This window comes from Pseudonaja textilis, chromosome 1, assembly GCF_049901715.1.
Source record: "Pseudonaja textilis isolate UNSWEBS1 chromosome 1, rPseTex1.2, whole genome shotgun sequence".
Classification (NCBI taxonomy): Eukaryota; Metazoa; Chordata; class Lepidosauria; order Squamata; family Elapidae; genus Pseudonaja; species Pseudonaja textilis.
The window spans coordinates 229577052-229588779 of NC_141990.1; the positions used below are offsets into that span (position 1 = coordinate 229577052).

At 39.9% G+C, this 11728-nt stretch overlaps 1 protein-coding gene across 2 annotated transcripts in view; it reads right to left on the reverse strand.

The window, feature by feature from the left end:
- The window catches only part of ANO9 (anoctamin 9), a 69333-nt gene extending 61324 nt beyond the window's left edge, over positions 1-8009 (reverse strand). The window contains exon 1 of one of the 2 annotated variants that reach the window (XM_087920896.1): positions 7721-8009. In XM_087920896.1, the coding sequence (XP_087777022.1) occupies positions 7721-7726 (6 nt within the window). In that variant the 5' untranslated portion in view covers positions 7727-8009. The remainder of the gene's footprint in view (positions 1-7720) is intronic. The other variant, XM_087920897.1, reaches the window with a different exon arrangement.
- Between the last annotated feature and the right edge of the window lie 3719 nt (positions 8010-11728).

Sequence of the window (11728 nt, forward strand, 5' to 3'; positions counted from 1 at the left end):
TCATCCAGCATTCTTTCATTGTAATGAGATTAGAACTCTCAAAATTGCCGGACAGTGTAGCTAGCCAATGGCTAAGCTTTCATAGTTGTTGTTTTGCAACATACTGGATTCACATATCCTGCTGACTGTAGTGCAGTTTGAGCTTATTACATGAACTTCAGTTGTGAGTCAAGTTGAGTGCTGTAAGCCTTGATGTAGGGCAATGTGGGAAGCTAGCAACAGTCTTAAAATAATGTTTTATATATTTTTCTTATTTAGAGACTGTGTTGTGATCATCACTTTGTCATAAAACATCTTTGAAATATCACTTTCCCTTTGAGAGGACCAGGCCCTCTGGTTTGCAATTTATTATTTTGGGAGCAGATATACAACTGAGCAGAAAGTATGAAGCAAAAGGCAGGCCATACCTTTTCCAAGATAACAATGGCATTTTGGAACATCAAAATAGCGTTCATAAAATTCTCTGAGAAGCGACATGAAATGTATTGGATTAAAATATGTTACATTATAAATCCTATTACATAAATTGGAAGCTATGAATATAATCTCCAGCATATGGCAAATGACACATCACTCTGTTTTAGCATTTATTTTGGCCAGAATGCCACAAGGGCAACTAATTCCACTTTTATCCCAAGCACACTCAAAATTTTCTATGCATGCTAGGATCTCTTATGTAGAGACTTCCTTCTAAGCCAGGGGTGGGCAAACTTTTTGGCTTGGGGGCCACATTGACTTAAAATTTGACAGACGGGCCAGGTCAGCACAAGATTTTTTGGGAATTGCCCCCCTTCCCCCCTTCTTCTCCTTCTTCCCCTCCCCTCAGAGGCCCCCTGAGTCAGGAGTTGCTATCGCCGGTGCAGCTCCGCGCGGCTCCAGTCCCGCGTTGCCTCGGGAAGGGAAAGGCAAAAAGGAAGAGCCGCGGTGGCGCTTTGCAACGGCAGCAGCGGCACCGGAGGCTCAGGCTCAGCGGGTCCTGGTTTTGCCTTTCCCTTCCCAAGGCAACGCGGGACTGGAGCCACGTGGAGCTGCTCCCACAGTAGCAACTCCTGACAGCCCCAGCCGGACACCTGAGCGGAGCCCGGGCAGAGGGAAAGCAGTGGGCATTCCCTGGGCGGCGACCTCGGCCCTGCCACCAGGGAAGCGCTGCCCAGCTCCATGCTGTGTGTGCGATTTTCTGGCACGCAGCGCGGGTCTCTTTTGGCCGGCCCCAATTTTTTTTTCAGAGGGGAATGTTTTTTTCAGAGGCAGGCCGTATTAAAATGACCAATGGGCCAGATGTGGCCCGCGGGCCGTAGTTTGCCCACCCCTGTTCTAAGCCAACATCCCATGGCATGCAATCCACTACCTAGGAAAAATATGTTCTCCCAATCGGAACCACATTCTACAGTTTTACCTTCAAGAAGCCCAAAAGATCTTTGAGACACTACCAAATGACTACAGATTTGTCCTTCAGCTTTGCCCATCTCCAGCGTTAACTAATGTTGGAAGGATGATCTTGAGCCTCATTCAAGCCAGTTTGCCAATAGATTACATAAAGACTAGGAATGCCCCCTCCTAGGGGATGCATGCGGAATGTATTGTAAACTCGGAATGTCTCCAGATTACTGTAACACCTCTGATGGCCTCTTGATAGGCTCATCTCTGGTTGCTTATAGAGCAGTTTCAGGTTATTGTCAGCAAGTGGTTCCCCTCTATATTACTTGGTGTTTGGACATTTGCCTTTTTTCTTCTAGGATGAATAGAAATAGGATGCAACAGAAATTATTTCTGAGAAAGTGACTCATTTCTTGTATAGTGCACATTTAAAAAAAAACAGAATATACTAATTTGCATTGACATAGTTTTGTTCAAGTATATAATAAGTACTTATAAACTCTATTCATACAAAAAAAAAGATAGTGGAAATGACAGAAGTGGGAACCAATCTACTGAATACCAAGCAAAATCAGCAAGCATGAAATTCTGCCCACCTATTAGTATGGGGAAACAGGAAAAGAATGGGGGAATAGAATAGGGTGGAATGTAATAAAATAAAAAAAATTCTGGGAGAAAAACCACTATGATATGAACTATGAATAAGAGTACTTCAGACAAGAACATTTTGTAAAGATGACTTTTGTATGATTAATAGCAAACTGCTTCTCAGTATAACTCCTTATGTAAGCAAAATTGCATCATTCACACTGAAGAATGAGATGTTATAAGGCTTGAATTTCTCTTGAGGATCAAAGAATAATCATATTTAGGGAGGAAACACTCAATTGGTAGAAAATACTCAGGAAAAATCCCAAAATAGGCCAGTTGACACATGAAGATGCTCCTACAGGAGAAACACAGAAAACTGTTCAGGGATGAGTGGTTGAGTGTACATCTTGCACTAAATGATTATTTACTTAACCATCACAAAGTACTATATAATCATAATTATCTAATTTCTCACAAGAACCAAGATGCCACCAAAACAAAAACAAAACCCCACACACATTTTACAGCTTAGGACTCTGGGGAAGAGGGGGATACCATAATAGAAAATGAGATTAGAAGAACTTTCTTCAGCAACCCATTGCTGTAGGATTCTCCTCCATATTTCAGAAGAATGACATGCTGGCCTAGAGAACCATAATTGCTGTTATTATTATTATTGTATTAGTCGTTATGAATCTACTGATATATATGTATTTTGTATGCTAAGAAGTTCAGTTCACTATTGACTTATTTAGTTGGATAATATTGTTGTGTCCCAATACATGCGCTAGCTTTAATAAATTTTTGATTTATGAAACTTAGGGGGACTATACTCCACTACACTTTGTAAGGGGAACACTGCAGCAAACAATGGATAATACAGCCACTGCATAGTTAAAATCTCAAGATAGATATTCTCTACCAAGCTGGCTGTGAGTAGGTGTCTCTAAATAAATAACTCCATTTAATTATCATCAGCACTGTGACCTGTGGTTAGAGAAACAAGTATGGTTAATTATATTTAAACTAATTACTACAATCAAGATAGAAGATATTATTGTAGTATCGGCTTTTACTATGGTAGTGTTGTGAATTCAGAGGAAATGTTGCTTTGGGAATGGCTGTTTCTTATGCAATTATCAAGTTTGACAGCCCTGCCAAAGATGCTGTTTCTGATACTTTTGGTGAGAGGTGCTGTGGCACTGAGGATCTTCAAAAGATACAGCATTCAACCTTACTTTGGACATCTAATCCATTTCAACATTTAAATAATCATTTAATCCATTTTTACACTCAGGTACTAGATGTAGAAAATCCTGGGAAACTGCAATGTACACAAGACTAAGAATATTAAAAATTGGAGAGAAAAACCTGATACTGGAAAAAGTCACTGTCTAGCAACGAAGCATCAAAATCAATGGGGAACCAGATTCACTTAACAACTGTCTTACATAACAACTGCAGTGATTCACTTAACAACCATGGCAAGAAAGGTTGTAAAATGGGGCAAAACTCACTTAATAAACATCTCACTTAACAACATAAATCTGGGGCTCAGTTGTGGTCATAAGACAAGGACTACCTGTATTTAATTTTAATCCCATTTCCTACTATGCTCTTTGACTTTCAGTGTTGAAGCTTTCAGATCATTTGCATTTTCAGCTATCAGAGTAATTTTATCAGCATCAGACAGGTTATTCCTGTTTTTTCCTCCAAGGTTAAAATCACATTCTTTATATTCATCCAGCCCCCCCCCCTACATTCAGAATATGAATATAATAAAAAGGAAGAGAGTGTACAGCCTCGTCTCACTCCTTTACTGACCAGGAGCCAGTCTGTTTCCTGTATTGGGTGCGGGTTTTGCATGAGGCAATTTGATATTCTGCACTTCCCATTTTCCTAAGAACATTCCACAGCTGAGCATAATTAACATAAGCAAAGACCTTTCTATAATCTATTAAATACATACAGACTTAAGATATTATTTGGCTTTCTCAATAATTCAGCAAGCATATGATTCAATATTTTGCCTACTTTGCCTCTAAAGTACAAAATATAGTAGGCGTTTTAGTTGCCTGGAGTTTTTACTTGCCACTCTTCATCAGTTTCCATTAATAATTGTATTTTAAAAGGTTACTTTATGAATCATCATCACCTTGAAAACTTTTCATCATTTCAGCTTTCTCATTTGAACCCAATTTCTATTCAAGGCTAAATATATTTCTTCTGTCTGTGACTCAAGGGACCAAGTTCTGCTAAAATGTGTTAAATTAATTGAGATTCAAAATACAGTCCAAAGCTTATATGCAGGATGGATCTATTTTTAACAATCAAAATGAGAAAGTTATGAGGTGGCGGCTCAAAGATGGTTCAAATAATATACAGAGAAACTGAAAATGGAAAGGGCACACTACTTTTTTATTATGCTGTTCTATAAATCACCTGTAATTTGATCAGGCATAATCTGATTTACAATCCATCCTATAGATAAACTGTAAAATAGCTGAGTCAATATTTATCCTTTGCATTTTAGCATTTTTACCCTGGGTGTTAGCATATTACAGGAAGCGATCTGTTATCATTTATAATCCATGGAGGAGAGCAGTTCAACATCCACATAAGCCTCTTTTGGGCTCCTGCATAAATTTAAAAAATGAGAAAGAGTCCTCAAAGAAGTTTAAGAAATACAGTTCTAGAAGATAATCTAAACAAGCAAAATGTGATGACCCGTAGTCTCTCAAAAATAACCCCAAACCTTTCAAAACAAAAGTAGATAATGAGGCAAACAGAAAACCAGAACAAACTGCATTGATGAGAGTTCTGAAGAAAGCCGACATAACTAATCATCAACTCCAGGAAAATAACCGAGAAAAGTCCATGGGAAGAACACCAGCAAAGATAAACCTCTTTCAAGGTAAACACTAATTGACTCCAGCAATTCTAACTGCGCAGTTGCAAACTTATATACATATAAGTAGCTCCTACCTGCAAGCCACGAGGAGAATCATGATAATCTCTTGAGTAGACCTCGCTTTTCCCTGATCCTCTTCTCCCTGCGTGACCTAGGATGGATAGGGGATGGGCCTGGATCCTCCTCTGACTGCTCAGCCGGCCTCTGCCCTTCCCCAATCTTCTCCACCACCTCTGGAGCCACACTCCCACTCCCTGTTGGCTGTTCCTCCTCTTCCTCAGTGTCAGACTCTACCAGGGGCATGACACAAAACCAAACCAAAAGAAAATCATAAATCATGGTCACATGACCATGGAATGCCTTGATGGGTCATAAAGCTGACATGCCCAACATGTGGTTATGGGACTGCAGGGCAGCACAACCATTTATGATGGCCAGAGATGGTTTATGGGTTCTAAAGCACCTGTTCTCTGGCAATAGTAACTTCAAATTATTGTGCCATTAAAGCAAGGAGTACCTGCTGCTGTTTAACTTTGTTGCCATTTATTGAGCACCTGGACTTTTGCAGTGCAGATATGGTACACAGTGCTATTGAGAAGGGCAAACAAGACCTGTCTGATTTATGATCTTGTGAACCCAGTCATTTTGTTCTATTCCATAATTTGGAACTATGTTCCAAATTATGCTGTCAGCGTTCCAGCAAACCTCCATTCCAATCAATAACTCCGAGATGGACATATCTCAAAGGAACTTTTATTTGGATGTGTAAACAGATGTGTAAACAGACTCTAATTTGGGGGGCTTACCTGATACACTGACCTAAAAACTGATCATACTGACCGATTATCATGACTCTCTGCTGAAACATAATTAGGTTTGTGTATGATGCAAATACATCCAGCATCTCTTCCAACAATTACTACTGGAAAACCCTTTTGGCCACTTAAGGTAGTATATCAGTTCTGTGGCTGTATTGGAGTTTAGGCTTGCAAAAGAGCTATAAAATATTGATCAAAGCAGGTCAAGTTAGATTCAATCAAGTTGCTTATTGGTTCTCTTCCTAGAGACTTGAGAACCCTAAGTGGTCTTATTTCCCCTGCAAATTGACTTTGTTGCTTAAAGGGGACATTGCCTTCCACATCTGTTTACAGATGTGTAAACTGGCACATCTGTGGAATCCCGAATCTGAAAGTTTTCGGGCTTCTTTCAATATTCAAACTACAAATCCATCCCCTACTTGGCCGTCATCACATCACATGGCCCAATCACAATCTGTCCTAAAGTCAGATTATTATTTCATTCTGCGCAATACTCAATGACCTTGAACTAACAAAAGAAATTTTTTTTGTCTACTTACAGCTACTCAATTAAAAATCCCCTTCTCCCACTTTCTCAGGCTTGTGGGAGCATCAACTCTCAAAATGACTTCCAAAGCTGATATATGCCTTAGTATGTTGCATAAATACAACGTATAATAATGCTATTTGGTTTCCAATGCTTCTAACAGAAAGATGATTCAGAGAAAATGCACTACTACTCAGACTGGGTTTTGTACACTGATTTCTAGTTATATAAACTTCGGGTTTATTTTCAACCTGCTCCTGCAGCTCTGTATCAAATAAGGATTAGATAACCCAGAATAGAGAGACAGCTTTAGCCTCAGGAACCTGCCTCTGATGTAAACCATCAACTGAGCCTAAAGCGGTATGAAACTCTTGGGAAACTTTAATTGCATGAGTGTATAGGATAACCATCTTTAAGTTCCCAGGTATCAACAGTCACCTTCCCTGAAATCAGGATGTTAGCTAATCAAATAGAGAAACTAATAAACTTTTGTAACACTCACCAAACTCTGAGGAAACATGTGCAAGACTGGGCTGCACAGCTCTTCAATTCAAGTGAAATCTAGCCTCTGTAAACGATGATTGCATTTGTCTTTATAAACATAACTAATAGTTTTTCTCCAAGGAATGATCAATCAATTTTAAATTATAAACCAACTGTATCTTTCTATAAAATCCTATCAAATTTTCTATAAAAATTTCCAGTTGTAATATGAAACCTAAGCAAAAAAATTTCTAAGTAAAAGTGAAATATTTATCATATTTTCAGCCATAACCAGAATATGAATGTTGGGGGGGGGGGGTGTCCAACAGTGCAAACGTTTCACTCTATTTATTTTTTCTTCTTTCTCAGAGATTGCCCATAAACGAGCCCTTGCAGTTTTCTTGGCAAGATTTTTAATTTCATGATCACATTTTCTGTCTTCTTCTTCTATCTTAAGGCTGAAATAAAGTGCCCCCGGCGTGATGCCTTAACCCCGACTCCAAAGTCTGCTTACATATTACTCAGAAGAAAAAAAAGTCTTGAAAAATGTGTAACGGATTCGATCCGACGCAAAGGAAGACCGAAAAAGCCTCGACAAACGCGCCTGCTCTCCGATGTAATTCGGTTCAGTGGGATTTATTAGAGAGGGCGTCGCTTAATTCCCGGTCTCGCAGGTGCCCCCTGGCACGCAACAATCGAAAGATATCTGGAGGTGCACCTGAAAGGGCGGGATGCAGTTCACTTTAGCTGCGGGAGTTCAATATTGATCTCATTCACCACTTCCCTCGGCTCCAAAACGTTCCACAAAAATCACAACTCGGTTGTGGTTCGGCCCCGCGCGCCGCCCCGCTTTGAACCTGTGCGGTCCCCTGCTGGGCCCCGATCTACAGAGGGAGCGAAGGGACCACAACTCGCCCGGTGTAGCGGGAGTCTCCGAAGTGGGCTCGGCTACTTAGGGCTGCCCCTCCGGCTACCTTTGCGCGCCCACTCGACCTGCAAGTTCTGCCCTCTTACCGGCATGGTGGCGGGAGATCTCCGACGCTGCTCTCGCGCAACAGGCCCTGGAGGCGAGCGAGCGCTCCTGGCTTCGGATCTATGACTCCCTCGGTCGCTGACCGAACTTTAGGAGCTGTGGCGGAGGGCCTTTGGGGGCGTCCTTTCAGGCTCCCGGGTCCCTACTTCCAATTCCTACTTCCAGCCTGAGTGCTCCAGGCGGCCGGACTTCCGCGTGTGACTGTTTGGCTGCGATGCGCCTCCCGACAACAGAACCACCACCTGCCGCTGTTGCCTCAGGCAGAGAGAGAGAGAGAGAGAGAGATAAAGAGACTTGCCCTAAACTTCCCGCCCTGCCAGATATAACCGGGATACGAAAAAGCAGCCGGGCAGGGGCGGGGAGAGCCAAGCTCAGAGTCTTGCTCAGAGATGAGTAGGCGCCCCGGGCTTCCCTTTGTTACTATAGCGCGAGCGTTTTCTTCCCGAAAGTGTAATAGAATACTTTATTGGCCAAGTGTGACTGGACACACAAGGAATTTGTCTTGGTGTAAATACTCTCAGTATACATAAAGAAAAGGTACATTCGTTAAGAATCAAGAATCATAAGGTACAACACTTAATGATAGTGTTGAAAGGTGTCAAAACACTTAATGATAGTGTTGAAAGGTGTCAAAATGCCTTTCTTTCGAGGAATCGATTTTCCCGCTGGGAGAGCTCCGGCGCAAGGATAGGACAACTGCTTGAAAGCTGGATCTTTTTATTTTTCAGAAAGGCAGAGAATAGCAAGAAGTCTGCGTTCCTGACTGATAGACACCCTTAGGTAAAGACAACTCCCATGCCTGAGCGTTTGTATCTGTTGTTCTTGCCTAAGAAATAAACAATTGCTTCATTGCCTAATGCTTGATTACAATTACCCAGCAATCAAACATCAATCAAATTATGCCAGAAGAATTACATGTCCTAAGCTATAATTTTCTTAACCATAACTGAATTTTAAAATCACAAGGCTGAGTTACACAATAGCCATAAATCCTGGTTTATAAGTTACAAAGGCTATATTAACAAAACATGCCAAACTAGAATCAAACACACTGCATTATTCAGATAAAGTGATCCAAGTATATAAGATTCAGGCTACATAACCTGTTCGTAAGACATGATTTTATTAATCTAGGTTCACAGAACCTTAGTATATATGAAATGGAAGGAATTTTACAAATCACCTTGTCCAACTCCCCATTTAGTGAAGGACTTCACTAAACCACACATGGCCATCTGAACATTTCCAGTGAGGAGGAAGTCATCTGTTTTTTCAACAGATAGTTTTACAGTTTAACAAGTCTTCTTATTCTTATGATTCTCATAATCAGCCTTAAATCTTTTTTTAAAAATTAACTTAATCAAATAGATGAGTGGCCATTTCTAACAATCCTTCACATATTTGAAGACTTTTATAATAATTTCCTTTAGCCGTTTGCAAGTTAAACTTATATGACTTGGTTTCCAATCTTACTAGTTTTCATCTGAACTTGCTCCAGCATCTCTATATTACTTAAAAGTGCACTGTAAGGTTGCAATGGCCTTTTTGCTATTGTATTACACTGCTTATGTGTAGCTGCTGATGAGTGATATCTCTGTATAATTCTTATATAGTGAAGTCAGATGTCCTGTGCATTTGATTTTTCCTACCAAAATGCAGGTTCCCATACTTTCTACATATATCATAATCTTATAATACTAGATTTTATTCCATTTCTGTACTGTAAAGGTCATTTTAAATTGAGATTCTGTCCTACTAATCACTTATAAAATTGTTGAATAGCACACAGGAAAGGACAGACTGCTGAACCCCAACTGACATTTCCCTTCCCTTGATATAGAACTATTTATGAGCATAATTTGGGTGTTGTTATTCAAGCGATTGCAAATTCTTGGGGTTGTAATATATTTTATATCAATCTTACCTAAAAAGATACTCTATAATGAAAGACTGTCAAATGCTTTTCCTAACCACAGACAACTACAATGATCTAATTCATATCGATTTTACAGAAGACAATGTTGAAAAAGCACTACGCAATCTAAACCATCTCTATCTATTGGACCGGATGGAATATGTGCCTACTTCTTTAAAAAGCTATCCACTGCCATAGCCAAATCTCTAAGCATAATCTTTGAAAACTCTTTCATCACCAGCTCCTTGCCTAACCTATGGTCACAAGACACGGTCATCCCCATCTTCAAAAAGGGAGACCCCAGCCTAGTTGAAAATTACAGACCAATCTCATTATGCTGCATCACCTGTAAAGTCATGGAATCAATTATTAACCAATCCATTATCCTCCACTTAGAGACAAACAACTTACTCTCCAATAAACAATTTGGCTTCAGGAAAAAACTATCCTGTAATCTGCAACTCTTGCACTGCAAAAACATATGGACTACACAACTCGATCAGGGCAAAGCAATAGACGCAATCTACATAGACTTCTGTAAAGCATTTGATTCGGTGGTACACGACAAACTACTACTAAAACTAAAATCTTATGGTATCTCTGGATACCTGCATAACTGGATAGAAGCATTCCTGTCAAACAGACAACAAATGGTCAAAATTGGGAGTGTCCCATCAAATTCTCTACCTGTCAATAGTGGTGTCCCCCAAGGCAGTGTTCTAGGACCAACTCTCTTCATACTCTACATAAATGACCTCTGTGATCATATTAAGAGCAACTGCGTTCTTTTTGCTGATGATGTAAAGCTGTTCAATACCACAGACAATACTATTACTCTTCAAAAAGACCTTGACTATGTATCAGAATGGTCAAACAAATGGCAACTTCAAATCTCAACAAATAAATGCTCTGTCTTACATGTTGGCAAAAAAAAATCCGAAAATAAAATACAAGCTGAATAGTCAAGATCTTGTTGATGATCCAAGCTCTGTAAAGGACCTTGGAATACTCATCTCTAATGATCTAAGTGCTAGAGCCCACTGTAACTACATAGCCAAAAAGGCATTAAGAGTTGTTAACCTAATCCTACGTAGCTTTTTCTCTGGTAATATTACACTACTAACTAGAGCATACAAAACATTTGCTAGACCAATACTCGAATACAGCTCATCAGTCTGGAACCCTCATTACGTATCTGATATTAGCACAGTTGAGAAAGTCCAGAAATATTTCACAAGAAGAGTTCTCCACTCCTCTACTCATTGTAGAATACCTTATGCCACCAGACTTGAAATTCTAGACCTAGAAAACCTTGAATTATGCCATCTTCGGTCTGATCTAAGTATGGTATATAAAATCATACATTGCAATGCCCTACCTGTCAATGAATACTTCGGCTTCAACCATAACAACACAAGAGCACACAATAGATACAAACTCAAGGTTAACCGCACCAAACTTGATTGCAGGAAATACAACTTCAGCAACAGAGTAGTCAATGTCTGGAATACTCTACCTGACTCTGTGGTTTCTTCCCAAAAAACTTTAACCTTAGACTGTCTGCTATTGACCTCACCCCTTTCCTAAGAGGTCTCTAGGGGGCGTGCATAAGCGCACCAACATGCCTCCCGTCCCTGTCCTATTGTTTCTTTTATTTTTCTTATATGTACCCATTTCATGTATTCATAACTATGTATATACTTATACCTATTATCTTGTAAGCGATTGACAAATCAAAATAAATAAATAAATAAACAAATTCCCAATACATTACATTCACAGCAGCAGCCCCTTGGTCTATTAAATTGGTTATTATTATGTACAGGGGTGGGATTCTACCAGTTTGCACCTATTCACTAGAACTGGTTGTTAACATTCTAAGCAGTTTGGAGAACCGGTTAGAAGAAATTACTGGCCTAATCCTGTAAGGAAGGCAGGAAGGAAACATTCTGGTGTTGCTTACAGAAACTGCCTCTCCATTAACCCTTATTACATTCTTGGCAGGACTAAACTTCCTGTCTCTGGAACTTCTCTGGAGGCTTTTTTTCCTCCTTTGCTGGTGCTTTGCTTGTGT